This window comes from Oryctolagus cuniculus, chromosome 19 (assembly GCF_051225735.1).
Source record: "Oryctolagus cuniculus isolate XC-2025 breed Fujian yellow rabbit chromosome 19, ASM5122573v1, whole genome shotgun sequence".
NCBI classification, from domain to species: Eukaryota; Metazoa; Chordata; class Mammalia; order Lagomorpha; family Leporidae; genus Oryctolagus; species Oryctolagus cuniculus.
In genome coordinates this window covers 70048444-70064204 of record NC_142885.1, presented here as the reverse complement: position 1 = coordinate 70064204, position 15761 = coordinate 70048444, and the positions used below count along the sequence as shown (strand labels likewise).

The window sequence follows — 15761 nt, the reverse complement described above, 5'->3', positions numbered from 1 at the left end:
CTGCCCGTCTCTGCTCTCTCCCTTTCAGGTCGATGACGCTGCGAGCCCTGCTCCAGGTGTGCGTCAGTGTTGTTGTGGTAACAGTCACGCTGGTGGAGAATCTTACATTTATGCAGTCTTACAATAAAAAATGTAGATTTGTATTTTTTGAGTATTTTATTTATTTATTTGAAAGGTAGCGTTAGAGAGAGAAGGAGAGAGAGAGAGGGGTCTTCCGTCTGCTGGTTCACTCCCCACGTGGCTGCAACGGCCAGGGCTGGGCCAGGCTGAAGCCAGGAGCCAGGAGCGCCATCCGGGCCTCCCGGGTGGGTGCCAGGACCAGGCGCTTCAGCCGTGCTCTGCTGCTCTCCCAGGTGCGTTAGCAGGGAGCTGGGTCCAGCTGGGAGTCCAGCCAGTGCCCCCGTGGGATGCTGGCACTGCCAGTGCTCCACAACGCTGGCCCCTGGCTTTTTTCTGTCTTTGATTTTCTCTCTCGTTTTTCTGGTAGGTCATTTGTGTTGTGTTTTTGGAAACAGGTGACCATAGATCAGGAACAATGGTCGTCACCACAGAGAGCTGGCGAAGCACTGCCTGGCCCATCGGGCTTGCGTTTCATTTGTACATTTCACGGGAGAGGAAGATTAGGGAACAATTCCGCGGATGTTGAAATGGTTGTGCGCCAGAATAAACTTACCTTTTATGCCCGTTTTCCCGTGAACTTGCTGCCAGGGTCCTGCCTGTTCCCTGCCCCCTCTGGTGACACCTGCCCTGTGTGCTCACTGGAGCTCGCTCCCCTCACCGGAGGTCTCAAATGTCGCGAGCCGAGCCACTGGCGGTCATCATGACGGCACCAGGTCCCTGAGGCCCACGGCGTTTCCAGTCTCAGGCGTGGTGTGTCGCTGCTATGGCCATCGAATGGCCAGTGGTAGGCCTTGTTCTCCCAGCTCTGGCCAGCTTTGCAGGTGGCAAAGGGGCAGGCAGCAGAGGCGGTGGGGGATGTCCCCAGCCTGGTGGCCAGCGCCTTCTGGCTTTGCCGTAGAAGCCTGGGCTAAGGCAGAGCTGGGTACGTCTGGAAATCTACATCCTCCTGGTCAAAGTTTCGAACAATCCTGGTACCTTTGAGAGACAAGGTGTTTGGGCCACAGGGCTGGGGGGAGGACCAGCGACTCGTGTGGGGCGTGGTCCTGGGTTCAGGGGTCCTGCCCTCAGCGAGTCTCCCTCTGTGTCCTGGGCCAGCTCCCACCCTGGGGCGCAGTGCTCTGAGAGCAGCCCAAGCTCAAAGCCAGGAGCAGCGGCACGGACTGGGGGTCTGCTTTGGGCTGGGCGGGGGTGGGGGGCTGTGGTTCTTCAGCCCAGAAACCTCTGGCAGGTGCACTGGACGCCCCTCAGCCTTGGCTGAGCGGGAATGTAGGGCATTCCGCTGCCTGAGGAGATGGGGGAGCCCCGGGCTCACTCGTTCCCTGTCCTGTGAGCCCCCTTTACAGAGCCCTCCTCCTCCTCCCAGGAGGCACAGGCTGGGGCCTTGTTGGGCCTGTGGGGACGCAGGGCCTGACTCCTGGTCTTGTCTCTGAAGTCCCCGCCGTACGTAACCTGCCCGCGTGGTTTTGCTGATGGAGTCCAGGCGCCACGAGGAGTGAGGGTGGAAGAAGTAAGTCAGTCCTCGGGGCTGGGCTCCTCCGCTGAGTGTTTTGTGGTTGGTAAGCCTCCGCCGCAGCGCCCTGGACCGCCGGGAGGTCTCAGAACTCCCGCCCTCCCTCTGCCACAGCTCCAATCCCCAGCAGCCGCCTGCTGCAGCTGCCCCAGGGTGGGCTGCGTGCCTGTGCACCCTCAGACCCCCCAGCCGCAGGCAGCAGGAGCGCTACTGGACCCCCAGCCTCTCCGGGGGGGGGGGTGCCCCTTTCCTCCGGCCGTGAGTGCTACGGGAGGGGCCGAAGCAGGAGAAAAGCCGCTGGGGGCACACGCAAGCCCCCCTTTCCTTCCCTCCCCCGGGGTGCCCCTGCGGGTGGCGTCTGTGGAAGGCTGGCGGCCCTGCCTCCCCCGCACGCGGGTGCCTGGTGTGCGTAGGTGTGTACGGAGCAGGTAGCTGGGGGTGGGTGGGGTGCTGGGGTTACTCCTCTCTGCACCTGCTGCCCATCCTGACTGCACAGGGACACACCTGGTGGGCCGCCAGCATGCCCTGGGCTGGTGACAGTCTGAGGACAAGTTGGGGCCGGAGTAGACAGCTCAGGGCTGTGTCAGAGGAAGCAGCCTGTCACTGGCACACAGATGTCCCTCCGGGGATGTGCAGCGCGTGGACAGGAAGTGGTTGTGACTTACTCAGTGTTCCGGGAGGCTCACAGCTGCCTTCTGCCCACAGGGCAGCATCGCCCCAGGCCGGGGATGGGAGGCAGGGGCAGAGGCAGGAGCCGCGTGCGGGCTGAGCTTTCACTTCCTCAGCCCAGAGCCCCGGGCTCCAGGTGGGCGGGTGTCGGGCACCCAGGTGCAGGGACTCTCCGGAGTGGACGTGCGCCGTGAGGCTGGGGCTGTGCTGACACCAGAGCGGGGGGTGGCATCCATTCCCATGACTCACCTGCTAGGTTGCTCCAAGTGTCTCAGCCCCGGCTTCCTCGTCTGCAGAAATGGGAGGCTGAGACCCACCCCAAGGGTTTTGTGATGATTAAATGTGTGACAATTATGCGAGTGCCTCGGATCACCCTGGTGAGAAATTGCTGCACGATGAATGCTGGCGTGTTGTTCTGTCCGTCCTTCCGCTCGTCCATCATGTCATCCTTTTCATCTGTCCATCTGGCATCCTCTGTTCATCTGTCCATCCACTTATCCGTCTGTCCATTTATGCACCCAGCCATCCAGCTCTCATTTAAAAAAATTTTTAATTTTTAATTATTTATTTTTTTATTTGACAGAGATACACAGTGAGAGAGAGAGACAGAGAGAAAGGTCTTCCTTCTGTTGGTTCACTCCCCAAATGGACGCTACGGCTGGCACCACACCGATCTGAAGCCAGGAGCCAGGTGCTTCCTCCTGGTCTCCCATGTGGGTGCAGGGCCCAAGCACTTGGGCCATCCTCCACTGCACTCCCGGGCCACAGCAGAGAGCTGGCCTGGAAGAGGAGCAACTAGGACTAGAACCCGGCGCCCATATGGGATGCCGGCGCCGCAGGCAGAGGATTAACCAAGTGAGCCATGGCGCCAGCCCCCATCTATCATTTTTTAAAAACAAGTTTTATTTATTTGAAAGGCAGAGTTACAGAGAGCAAGGCAGAGACAGACAGAGAGAAGTCTTCCGTCTGCTGATTCACTCCCCAAATGGCTGCCAAGTGGCCGGCGCCATGGCTCAATAGGCTAATCCTCCGCCTTGTGGTGCTGGCACACCGGGTTCTAGTCCCGGTTGGGGCGCTGGATTCTGTCCCGGTTGCCCCTCTTCCAGGGCAGCTCTCTGCTGTGGCCAGGGAGTGCAGTGGAGGATGGCCCAAGTGCTTGGGCCCTGCACCCCATGGGAGACCAGGAGAAGCACCTGGCTCCTGCCATTGGATCAGCGCGGTGCACCGGTCACAGCGTGCCGGCCACGGCGGCCATTGGAGGGTGAACCAACGGCAAAGGAAGACCTTTCTCTCTGTCTCTCTCTCTCACTGTCCACTCTTCCTGTCAAAAAAAAAAAAAAAAAAAAAAAAAAAAAAAAAAAAAAAAAGGCTGCCAAGAGCCAGGGGCTTCCTCTGGGTCTCCCACATGGATGCAGGGGCCTGAACACTTGGGCCGTCCTCCATTGCTTCCCCTGGCACACTAGCAGGGAGCTGGATCAGAAGTAGAGCAGCCAGGACCCAAACCAGTGCCCATGTGGCATGCTGGCGTTCCAAGTATTGGCTCTACCTGCTGTGCCACGTGCCAGCCCCATCCATCATTCTTCTCTTCATCTGTACTTCCTATGTCCACAGGGATACAACCACCGTCTGTCCATCCGCCCCTCTGTCCATCGCTCCTCTGTCTTTCCATCCACCCACCCGTCCCCTCATTCCAGAAAAAGACCCTGCTCACGGGAGACTTCCTTGCCCAGTGGTGAGACCAGCTCGAGTTCTCCAGGCCCTGCAGCAGGCCCCACTTCACTTCATCACAGTTTCCCGCACACATTGAAGCCCCGCCCCGCCCCCTCCCTGCTCTCAACCCTCAGACACTGCCCTGCACACACTGCCTGTTGGTGTCTTGTTCTTTTTTTTTTTTCCTGAAGATGTATTTATTTATTTGAAAGGCGGAGTTACAGAGAGGCAGAGGCAGAGAGAGAGAGAGAGAGAGAGAGAGAGAGGGAGGTCTTCTATCTGCTGGTTCACTCCTCAGAAGGCTGCAATGGCTGGAGCTGTGCTGATCCAAAGCCAGGAGCCAGGAGCTTCTTCCGGGTCTCCCACGCAGGTGCAGGAGCCCAAAACTTGGGCCATACTCCACTGCTATCCCTAGGCCACAGCAGAGAGCTGGATCAGAAGAGGAGCAGCTGGGACTAGAACCGGTGCCCATATGGGATGCCGGCACTGCAGGCAGTGGCTTTACCCGCTACGCCACAGCGTAGCCTCTTGTTCATGTGTCCATCAAGTTGCCCCAACAAGTTTTCTCTCCGGACTCCTTTTGTCCTCAGAAAGACTCTTTACTTCCTGAAGCCAACTTCAAGGGCTGGATGTTGTGTTTATCAACCTTAAATTCTTTATATTTATGTTTTCTTAAGGATTTATTATTTATTTGAAAGGCAGAGTTACAGAAAGGGAGGGAGGGAGGGAAGGAGGGAGAGAGAGAGGTCTTCCATCCACCAATTCATTCCAATTGGCTACAACAGCCGGGTCTGGGCCAGTACAAAGCCAGGAACCAGAGACTCCATCCAGGTCTCCCACCTGGGTGACAGGGCCCAAACACTTGGGCCGTCCTCCGCTGCTTTCCCGAGGACATCAGCAGGGACCTGGATTGGAGGCGGAGCAATGGGGAGACTCCACCTGGCACTCATATGGGATGCTGGTGTCGCTGCCCCACAACGCTGGCCCCAAACTCCACATTTCTAAAGTGCATTTTACAATCCTGGCGGTGCACATGCCACGGTGCCGACAGTGCGTGTCTCTGGGCAGTGACCCGGCGGCGGCGCCCTGCGCAGCACACACAAGCAGTCTTCAAGAAATTGGTAAAAATGCCTATCGTGAAAAGTCTGTGTCTTTTAGTTGCATTCCCACAAATGTTCTCCCCAGGGTGAGAAGCTCACACGCTCTGTGGGAGTCATGACTTCCACTCTTAGATGTTTATCCAGGGAAGGAAGACTTGTGTCCCACAAGGACACCAGCAAGGGTCCCGGTCACAGCAGCCTGAAGCAGACTGCCCACGGCCGTCCCCTGGAGAATGCCCAGGCGTGGACGCAGTGGAGCAGGCCTGGGTGACTGCCGAGCTGCTCAGCGCCGCTGGAGGAAGCCAGACGCCGGGGGTGGGGCCTGACTCCATAGAAAGGGAATTCCGGAAAAACGCGAGGAGCTGGCGGTGACACAGCAGGGACTGAGTGTGGCAAGGAGACCGAAGGCCAAGGAGGAACGTTTGGGGTGATGGAAACTGTGTGGAAGGCACAGCAGTTATGCAGGTGTATACATTGGGCAAAATGTGTCTGAGCACTCGGCGTTCATGAGAAGCGCAGGTCTAGGAGAGGGTCAGCGGCAGGGGTCAGCGGAGTGCCCGGGTCCAGCCCTGCCCCGCTCGCAGCACAGCCGCCTGCCAGTGTGCCAGGAGATGGCCTTCGCCTCGGTTTCCTGACACCGTGTGGGAGACCAGGCTGGAGCTGGCTCCTCACTGTGTCCTGGCCCAGCCCTGGCCGTTGGAGTCCTTTAGGGAGTGAACCAGCAAATGGGAGATCTCTGTCTCTGTTGCTCTGCCTTCCAAATAAATAACCTTAAGAATAAAAAGATAGGTTTATTTTGGGGCGCAAAGTGAAGTTTACATAGTTTCCACGATACATGTTTTCCGGGGACCTTGGAAGACCCCTTGGGTGCATGGGAATCACATGGAGTGAGTGAGTGGGAGAAGAGGGTGCAGCTGGGACACGTGACTCCGACTCGAAGCCGCAGGCTTGCTGCTGGGGCCTGCCCTGTCCTGGGGGCTGCACCGCCCTCTTGTCACATCCCATCTCCTAGGCCAAGGTGCTGGTGAAGTTGGGGGCCGTGTAGTTCTTTATGGGGGGGCAATGTTCTGTGCATGGCATCTCTGACCTCTGCCACCAGGGGCCAGTCACCCCCAGGTGACCAGCAGATCCGTCAGGGTTGGCCCAGTGGCCCCCTGGGGCTTTGACCCACTCCAACGGAGCGTGGCTGCTGCAAGCCAAGCGGGCTGGTCTCAGCCTGGGGGAGATCCGGGGCTCCCTCAGCAGAACCAAGTTCCCACGTCTCTTGTTCCCCACAGGAGTCCCTGGTTGGTCAGGGGCCCAAGCCCGCCCATACTCCCAACCCCTGGGGAGGAGCTGGCCCAGCCGGGGAGGGAAGCGGCAGAGGCAGCCATCCAGGCGCTCTCTGGCCAGTTTCTCAGGCTTTTGAGGGCAACCAGGCCCTGGAAACATTGGGCAGAGCCCCTGTCTGAGGACACAGCCGCTGGACAGGAGGAGGCCCCTTCAGGGCTCTGGCTCTCTCCTCGGGGAAGAAGGCACTGGTGTGCCCGCCCCGTCCCTGCTGCCCAGGCGGCCCACGGCCACCCTCCAGTCCCCTGGGCGAACAGAGACAATGGTGCCCACTCTTAGTGAGCCAGTGGGTCACTCGAGGGAACGGTCGGATTCCGGGCCGCCGTGAGGCCTCTGGGTCCCCAGCCAGACATCCCCTCCCCTGTCAGGAAGCCACCTCGGGCAGGTAGAAGGAAGGAAGCTGAAATGGCAGCAAAACCTACAAATGCGCGTGCTAGCCTCAGGCTTGACTGAGCCTGGATCACCGGCCCTTTGTCTGCCTCTTCCCACTGCCCTTTTCTCGCCCTGGCTGCTGTTTGCCGAGGGCTTAGGCTGACAGTTCCGTCTCAGAGCTGCCTCTTCCTGCCACCTCCATCCCAGCATCCCAGAGGGCGACTCTCCCAGGCTGCCCACCCGCCAGGGCTCGCGCCTCCTTCCCCCATGTCGGGCGTGCCGGCGGCTGTGGGGCAGGGCAGTGGCACGGCTCAGGGCTAGACTGCCTGGGCTGGGGCTGGGGTCTGGCCTCAGTTACCACCCACTCTGTGGCACTGGACCTCTGGGCGTCTCCATCTCAGCAGCTATAGAATGGGGACAGTAGCAGTGCCAGCCTCAAAGGTTGTCTGAGCTGGGACCGTGGAGTGTGTGGCCTGTGGGTGCCCAGATGAGATCCTGCCAGGCACATAGGCAACCTCGGCAGCGGGGAGAGTGGGACGCTGCCTGGGTGGTCTCCAGGCTGGCCTTCCGCTGCGGGAGGGTCTCCAGCCCCTCCCTTCCACGGTCATTGCAGGCGGATTTCTCCTCCACGTGTCCAGGCCTCTGCACGTCTCGGGTGCTCGGACCAGACCATCCTTTGGCTTTGGACCTGTGCTTGGCCCTGGTTGGCTGCCATCACAGGGTGACCAACCCCCTTTCCAGCTCTGAGACCTGCCTGTGTCCTGGCCAGGAGTTCACAGAGCATAGCCCGGATGCTGAGGCTCACTTGTCTGGGGTCTATGGACAGGAACACAAACAGTGTCCCAGGCCACCTGGACAGGAGGGCTTCCGGGTTCCTGCCGGAGCTCCTGCCAGGGCCCCACTTGAGGTGGACGTGGCCAAGCAGGGCCCGGGTATAAGTGGGCAGGCTGAAGGGCTCAGACACTTGGCACAGGTGAGGAGGAGCCAGGGACGGGTGCATGGCGTTGCGGGGAGTGTGTGTGTATCCACACGAGCCTGAATCGGGGAGCAGGGCAGACGGGGTCCTTATGGTACGGGCTCTCTTCCAGGACTAGTTCAGACTTTGGGGTGCTCAGGCTTAAATGACAGTGCAGGTCCCTTGTTCAAAACTGATGAAGAATTTCACAGGAGCGACACGAGCCCTTCTGAGCCCCTGGGCAGGTTGCCTGCCCTCGAAACCAGCCCTGGCCCCTTCTCCTAAGCCCTCGAAACCAGCCCTGGCCCCTTCTCCTAAGCCCTCGAAACCTGCTTAAAGGAGGGTGCCGCTGCTCTCCCCCACCCCCGACGGACGCGTCCTCCCAGAGCTTCTGGAGTTCTACGCGGCTCCCGTGGCCACGAGGCCTGATCCGGCACCTTGAACCATGCTGCTGCTCCTCACCCTGCCCCTCCTGGCTGGCTCTGCCTGCAGCGCCCAGGGTAGGCCCCACCCCCGGCCCCTGGGCCTTCCTCCGGTCCTGTGGTGTGGGGAAGTTGCCCGGAGGGGCTGGAGGTGGGGACCTCGCCCGGAGCCCTGCGGCCCACTCTGCGGCCCCTGTCCAGAGATGCAGGGCCCTGGCGGCGGTTCCTACTTCTACATCCAGGACGGAGGGCAGGGTGAGATCCAGGGCATCCGGGTCTTCGTGGGGCTCCTGGGCCTCATTAAGGGGTGAGTAGCACTCGGCTGGGCTTGTCCCCTGCCGTGCCCACGCCTCGCTGCCCTCATGACCCTGACCTTCCCAGCCTCTGTGGCCTGCCCTGGACATGGCACCAGAGCCTGGGATGGTGGCCAGCTGGGGTACAGGGGGTGCCTCTGCGGGAGGGCCCTGCCCTGGGGCGCCTGGGTTGAGAGTGACGGGAACCTGCTCACTGGCACAGGCTGCGGGGCCTCCCGCTGGCTTCACTGGGTTCTGAATGTGCAGTGGACTGCCCGCCCTGGTCCTTGGCTCCCCACGGAGGGCAGGCTCTGCCGCTCCGGAGCCGGCTTCTCCAGCATGCTGCCTTCTTGGGGGTGGCAGTGCCGTGCCTAGCAAATAACCAGGTCAGCAGCTGAATTCCAGTTAAACGGGGAACCATCTTTTAAAATTATTTATTTAGGGGGCCAGTGCCGTGGCTCACTTGGTTAATCCTCCGCCTGTGGCGCCGGCACCCATATGTGTACCAGGTTCATGTCCCGGTTGCCCCTCTTCCAGTCCAGCTCTCTGCTGTGGCCCGGGAGGGCAGTGGAGGATGGCCCAAGTGCTTGGGCCCTACACCTACATGAGAGACCGGGAGGAAGCACCTGGCTTCTGGCTTCGGATTAGCGTAGCTCTGGCCATAGTGGCCATTTGGGGGGTGAACCAATGGAGGGAAGACCTTTCTCTCTCTCTCTCTCTCTCATTGTCTAATTCTGTCAAATGAATTAAAAAAATTATTTAAAAACACCGGTGGATGGCATCTGGGTCTCCCAGATGGGTGGCAGGGGCCCAAGTACTTGGGTCATCTCCCACTGCTTTCCCAGGCCGTTAGCAGGAGCTGAACTGGAAGTGGAGCAGCCGGGAGAGGCACTGTGCCCCTCTGGGGTGCCGGCGTGATTCAACCGGCTGTGCCACAGTGCTGCCCCCAGGGAATCCCTGGTGAGCGTGTGCACGTCCTCTGCAGGTGTGGGACATGCGTGCACTTTACTCGTCTGCAGCATGACAGTGTCCAGGGGCTGTGTAACACGTGATTCACTGTTCCTCTGAAATTCAAGTTAAACCGACGCCCAGCATGTTATCTGCTTCCGCGCTCGGGGTGCAGCCTAGAATGGAAGAGCAGGGCCAGGCTGCGGTCAGTAGGCTGCAAGACCGCAGGGCCATTGCTGTCTCCTGGACTCAGGACCCTGGCCCAGCCCCCACGGGTCACGAGTGTCCGCACCAGCAGAGCCCAGCTTGAGGCAGGGTCCGTCTCCGGTCCGCCTGGCTCAGCTCCGCGCTCGCGGGGCTCAGTGCGGCCGCGGCGGCCCCACGCTAGGTGCCCTGGGAAAAAGCTGCGGCGTCGGGAAACCGAGCTGCGCAGCGAAGCGGGACGCGCGTGCGGGAGCGGCCCGGTGGCCGCGCGGGATACAGGGCCGGGGGACCCAGTGGGTGTGTCCCGAAGAGGCGGTGGCTCCGGATACCCGGATTCCGGCGGCCGCTGACCCCGCCCCCACCCCTAGCGTGCAGCTGCGGTTCGGCACCCACTGGAGCGCGCGCTACGGAGCGCCCGGCGGCCACGCGCGCGAGTTCCTGCTGCAGGCGGGCGAGCACGTGACTGCGGTGGACGGCAGCGCGCTCGCCTGCATTCGACACCTGCGCTGGACAACCAGCAGGGGGCGTGAGGCTACCTTTGGGAGGCCGGCTGGCAGGCGCTTCAGCTCCCGCGCTCCCGCCCCGGGGCAGCAGCTGCTGACCACCAACGGCCAGCACCGGCTCCTGTGCCTTTCGGGAATCGGCTTCAAGTGGGGATTCGCCCCGGAGAGGGCGTCCACCCCTGCGTCCACTGTGGCCTTCACCCAGGTGTCCACCTTGTCCACCGTGGCCCCCACCCCGTTGTCCACCCCAGCCCCCACCTCAGCATCTATCCCTGCATCTACTGTGGCCCCCACCTTGGCATCCACCCTGCTGTCCACTGTGGCCCCCACCTCGGCATCCACCCTGCTGTCCACTGTGGCCCCCACCTTGGCATCCACCCTGCAGTCCACCCTGGCCCCTACCTTGGTGTCCACCCTGGCTCCCACCTCGGCATCCACCCTGTGGTCCACTGCGGCCCCCAACCCAGCCCCCACCTCGGCGTCCACTTTGCCATCCACCATGGCCCTCGACCCAGTGCCCACCCCGTCGTCCACCTTGTCCAACCTGTCCCCCACTTTGGCCGCCACCCTGCCACCCAACCTGGCCCCCAACCCTGTGCCAGTCCCATCTGGTCTTCGACTGAGTTGCCCATTCCAGTGCCCACCTGGGCACCCACCCAGAGAGCTGCCGACTGGGTCCCTGGGCGCACCCTGAGAACAGACACTCCAGTCGGCCCTCCGCCTGGGGCCACTATGTGCAGCCCGGCCTGCTCCGGCGGATCTGGGAGCCTGGGCGACCGTGGGCAGGAGGCTGCGATCCCCACATTGAATAAAGCGTCTGCATCCAATCTGGCGTGCGTGGTGCTTGTCAGCAAGGGGCGTGGGCTCCAGGTCTCCTCTTTGGGCGGTTACCCCCCACCGCTCCCAAAAGGCGCGGGGCTGTGCCGTCCGACTCAGGTGCCTCAGGAGCACTGCCTCCCGTCCAGCGCGGGGCTGGTCACAGAGGGTGCCCTCCAGGCTTGCCGGGGGGAACAAGGGAGGGATTCCAGGGACCCTGGGGACTCAGACGCCAGTCCTGAGCCGGGGTGGGCCGCCCTCTCCCTCCCCTTGCTCTCCTCCATCCCCTCAGGAGCACTGGGACCAGGCCCAGGTCCTCGCCCCTCCCTACAGGGGATAGAAGGGCTCTCTCCCTGCACTTGTGCTTTGATTGTCAACACAGTGAAGGGTGGGTGTGAGGACGGCCCACACTCTGAAGTGTGTGACGAGCCCTAAACGCAGCCTGTCTGTGTCAGATTCGCAGGGTGTTGGCAGGTGTGTGAGGTCACGGTTTCTGGTACAGAACAACAGAGGCGAAGAGATGCATTTCCCCACCCCAGTCTGTGCAGGTCCTGGAATTTTGTGCACAGACCCCATGTTAAGTGACTCTCAGCTTTGAAAAGCAAACCAGGGGCCGGCGCTGTGGCACAGCAGGTTAAAGCCCTGGCCTGAAGCGCCGGCATCCCATATGGGCACCGGTTCTTGTCCCGGCTGCTCTTCTTCTGATCCAGCTCTCTGCTATGGCCTGGGAAAGCAGCAGAAGATGGCCCAAGTCCTTGGGCCCCTGCACCCACGTGGGAGACCCAGAAGAAGCTCCTGGCTCCTGGCTTCAGATCGACTCAGCTCCTGCCATTGCTGCCATCTGGGGAGTGAACCAGCGGGTGGGAGACCTCGTTCTCTGTCTCTACCTCACTCAGTAATTCTTTCAAATAAATAAAATAAATCTTTTTTAAAAAAGAAAAGAAAACCAAGGGGCGGGCGCTGTGGCAAGGCTGGCGCTGTGGTGTAGCAGGTAAAGCCGCCTGCAAAGCCAGCATCCCATATGGTTCAAGTCCCAACTGCTCCACTTCCCATCCAGCTCCCTGCTAGTAGTCTGGGAAAGTGGCTGAGGACGGCCCAACTGGCTGGGCCCCTGCACCCGTGTGGGAGACCTGGAGGGAGCTCCTGGCTCCTGGCTTCAGCCTGGCCCAGCGCTGGCTGATGCAGCTATCTGGGGAGTGAACCAGTGGAGGGAAGGTTTCTCTCTCTCTGTAAATAATCTCTTTCAAGTAAATAATCTTTTTTTGTTTGTGAAAGTAAACTAAGCTAAAATGACAGTGGGGATGAGGGCTGCCCGGTGCGTCTGAGGCAGAGCGCCAGGGGCCGGCTGTGAGACCTGGGGTTCGCGGCCACATTTTGCAGCTGGGCCCCTTCGGCTTGGACCCAGCACTGCTACTCAGCAAGTGCAGGGCCCGGGACCGGTCGCTTCGCCTCAGTGCCTCAGGCTTCTCATCCTGCCGCTGGGGACCATGGGGGTCCCGGCCCTAGGCCATTGCGAGCAGCCCCCACCTCAGCCACCTCTGGCTCTTGCCCGTGTCGACCCCTTGCCCCGGAGTGCACTCATTCCGTGGCCTCCACTTAGCCAACTCTCCCTCGTCCTTCAAGACTTAGCTGGGTGTCACTTCGCTTCCTCCACGGCTGCACCCCCGAGCAGGTGCCCACACGCAGTGAACTGAGCCCGTGCCTGCCAACGTCGCCTCACAGTGAGCGGCCACCCTCCGCTTCTGCATCTGTCCCACGGATCTCTCCCCTCCTCTGCTGCATGGCTGACCTCTACTCTCTAACCTCAGGGCCCCAGGGAGCTGGGTGTGGACAAGGCCTTGGCTAGGTGAGTGAATGAATGAGTGGCTTCCCCGAGACCCCCAGCACCCTCAGAGACCTCTGGAATGGAGCCTGGCCAGGGAGGCCAGTGGACGGGCCTGGGGCTGGGAACGGGAGTGGTGGCCATTAGCCGTGGAGCCTGACTCCTCGAAGGTCGAAGGTCGTGGGACCGGTCCTGGGTCGTCCGCAGACCCTCTTCTGCCCACTTCCCAGCTCAGGTCACTGAGTTCCCAGCCCGGGGGTTGCGTCCTGCCCAGACCCAAGGACCACACCTGCGTATGCTGTTCCTGCAAAAGCTTTATTGCCTGGTGGGGTCCAGTTACCCCAGGACCAGCCGCCCCTGCGTCCCCATGCCGTGGCTCCGCGACGCTCACTTGGTGCCGTTACAGGCTGGGCCAGGGAGCGACTCTGCCAGCAGAGGGCCCCATCGAAAGCCGAGGCCCTTAAAGCCGGGGGACGCCAGGAAGCCGAAGATGCCCTTGAGCACCTGCCCGTCCTCGGTGGGGAGGGCAGAGAAGGGCTTGCCGGCCGCCTTCCCGAACTCCACGCAGCGGCTGTGGTTGGTGCACAGGGTCAGCCTCCAGATTTTGAGGAGGTACTGGCCTTGCACGGACGTGATGTGCTCTTCCGGCTGCAGGATGAGCTCCTGGGTCTTCCAGCCGGTGGTTCCGTACACAGCGTCCCAGACCCAGCCGACCTTCACCTGGATACTGGGAGAGAGGAAGTCTCCCAGGGCCGGGCCCGGGGCAGGGCGAGCAGCACAGGGCCCAGCCTCTCGGGGCTCAGCTTCCCCATCTGCGAAGAGGGCATTGTGCCGGGAGCTCCAGGCGGTGCCGGGTCACCGCGACCTTCGGGAGCCAGCGCCGCTGTTGTGGCCCAGGGCCGCTGCCCCTGGCGAAGCCTGACCTCCTCAGCCTGAGTCGCAGGAGCAGGTCACAGGCCTGAGAAACAGGTGTCTCCCGGGGCACAGCTCTGGTTGGCTGTGTCCTTCGCCTCACCTTGGGGCCGTCCTCAGCTCACCCCAACACACTCTGTCCTCCCTCCCCCGGCCCCCAGTGTCTCCTAAGTGCAGAGCAAAGACCCAGGCCTGGCCTCGAGCCGGGACACCCCCATCCGAGGGCAACAGAACACTTGTGGAGACTCGTCTTCACTTGACAGTCCACCCTGTCACCTGCCTTCCTTCTTGACCCTAACTGGACAGACCGCCACCCCACCCCCCCGACTTCCCCAGTGGGCCTTTGGCCAACTTTGGTGCTGAGTTTGGGTTGGAAGGCGATGGGGAGAATTCTGCTCATCCCACCCGCTGGCCGCCCAGGAAACAGCGGGGCTTTCAAGGGGCGTCTGCAAGGCCGGGGAGTGGAAGCTCGGTGACCCCATGGCGCCCGGCAGCTGCCCAGAGCCCGCGGGAGCTGCCGTCAAAGAGTGGCCCCGATCCCGCTCACCTCTGAATCTGGCCCAGAAGATTCGTGGTTATCCGAACCGCCCTGATGTCATAGTCTTCGTCCACATAGGTGCTGAAAAACTTCTCTCCTTGGAGTCCATACATGGCTACGAGGACAAGAACCAGGGAGCCCACCAGGTCACCTGGGGGCTCTCACTGCCCTGGGGCCATGGACGCTGGCTCTGCAGGCGGGGGTGGTCCTGCGACCATGTGGTCACTGGGCATCCCAGACGGACAGATGGGAGGGTGCCCACCAGGAGGACGGGCCAGAGGAGGCAGACCGGCCACACTCACTCTCGGCCCAGGAGGCAGGGGTCCCCAGGAGAGCGAGGGCCAGCAGCAGCAGTAGCATGGCGTCCAGGTGTCCCAGCCGGCACGGCACAAGGCTCTGGGGAGAGGAGAAGCCACCTGAGTCCAGCGCGTGGCCCAGCCCCTCTCGCCGGCCTGCCCGTGCGCACTGCGCGCCTCACCTGGCCAGGAGTGCTTCCTCAGCCTGTGTGCCCTCCGCCTGCCCCTTTATACCGCCCCCCCGGGCTCCTGGCCCTCGTCCAGAAGGAAGGAACAAGGGGCCACCAGGGAACAGGAAGGAGCTGGGTGGTGGGGGCTCTTCTGGGGGAATCCCCAGAGCCATCCTGGGGGAGGCTCCCGGACACGCTGTGTTTGCTGTCTTGGCCCTGCATCTGGGCCGGTGACAGGCACCTCACCATCACCTCCAGGTCTGCTCGTCAGCGCCTGGGCCGACTTTGACTCTAGAGGTCAGGGGAGGTTTGCTCAGAGCCCTTGCCCAGCCCAGGAGACGGTCAGAGCTGCAGGAGCTCCGTGGGAACCTTGGCGGAGCTGGGCTCAGGACCTCACTCAGCCTCCGGGTGTGATCTGGGGCCGCCTGTGTCACCACTCAGGGCTCCAGTGGCTACCCTGTCACCCGTGGAGAATCGTGGGAGCCACAGAGCCGTGGGGCTGCTGTGAGGGTCTTCCCACAGATGGCTAAGGTGACGCTCGGGGAAGCCTGGAAGCTGAGAGGTGCCAGCCTTGTGTGTGTGGAGGGGCGGAGGACCCTGGCGGCAGAGTTGTGGCTGCAGTGGGCACCTCGCGGCCATGCAGCGGGAGCCCAGGAGCTGGCAGTCACAGGCCCAGGGCAAGCAGTCAGCCCCTGCTTCACGAGAGCGGCCTCATGTGTGGCAGAGCAGGGCGACGCGGCCCCACCGGGCGGCAGTGTGGGCCGTGCAGAGTGCTCTGTCCTGTTGCAGTGTCAGGAAACATTACAGAAAAGAACCATTTTTTGGTGGCACATGAAAATGCTATGAAATCCCAATGTTATCGTCCACACACCAAGTGCCACGGGTGTCCAGCTTGCCCACTCATGTGCGTGTCTCCTGTAATGGCCGTGCTGAGACCCAGTAGCCCTCGGGCCTGAAATTGTACTACCCAGACCCCTGGGGACACCACCCCACCACCCCCCCTCCCACAGAGGCAGCCCTGCCCAAGGTGCTGGCGAAAGGCATTGTGGGCAGGGAGGGCATTCAGAGGCTG

General features: G+C 61.8%; 2 protein-coding genes across 2 annotated transcripts; one reads left to right on the top strand and one right to left on the bottom strand.

The window, feature by feature from the left end:
* The first annotated feature begins 7766 nt into the window (after positions 1-7766).
* On the top strand, positions 7767-10956 carry LOC103345676 (uncharacterized). Its single transcript, XM_089320650.1, has 3 exons — positions 7767-8265; positions 8389-8494; positions 10001-10956. The coding sequence occupies exons 1-3, from the start codon at positions 8211-8213 to the stop codon at positions 10827-10829; spliced, it is 990 nt and encodes a 329-aa protein (XP_089176776.1). The 5' UTR covers positions 7767-8210; the 3' UTR covers positions 10830-10956.
* A 2113-nt stretch (positions 10957-13069) lies between these two features.
* Positions 13070-14719, bottom strand: ZG16B (zymogen granule protein 16B). The gene is made up of 3 exons (XM_002722772.6): positions 14526-14719; positions 14233-14338; positions 13070-13500 (listed from the first exon to the last, which is right to left on the bottom strand). The coding sequence occupies exons 1-3, from the start codon at positions 14581-14583 to the stop codon at positions 13161-13163; spliced, it is 504 nt and encodes a 167-aa protein (XP_002722818.4). The 5' UTR covers positions 14584-14719; the 3' UTR covers positions 13070-13160.
* Positions 14720-15761: the final 1042 nt, after the last annotated feature.

Excerpts from the sequence above, each read along its gene's own strand:
- LOC103345676 (XM_089320650.1), top strand. The coding sequence starts at position 8,211 with ATGCTGCTGCTCCTCACCCTGCCCCTCCTGGCTGGCTCTGCCTGCAGC. Across the intron at positions 8,266-8,388 it reads CTCTGCCTGCAGCGCCCAGG|AGATGCAGGGCCCTGGCGGC; the intron begins GTAGGCCCCACC and ends GCCCCTGTCCAG. Across the intron at positions 8,495-10,000 it reads CTCCTGGGCCTCATTAAGGG|CGTGCAGCTGCGGTTCGGCA; the intron begins GTGAGTAGCACT and ends CCCCACCCCTAG.
- ZG16B (XM_002722772.6), bottom strand. The coding sequence starts at position 14,583 with ATGCTACTGCTGCTGCTGGCCCTCGCTCTCCTGGGGACCCCTGCCTCC. Across the intron at positions 14,339-14,525 it reads CCCTGCCTCCTGGGCCGAGA|CCATGTATGGACTCCAAGGA; the intron begins GTGAGTGTGGCC and ends TTGTCCTCGTAG. Across the intron at positions 13,501-14,232 it reads CTTCTGGGCCAGATTCAGAG|TATCCAGGTGAAGGTCGGCT; the intron begins GTGAGCGGGATC and ends CCTCTCTCCCAG.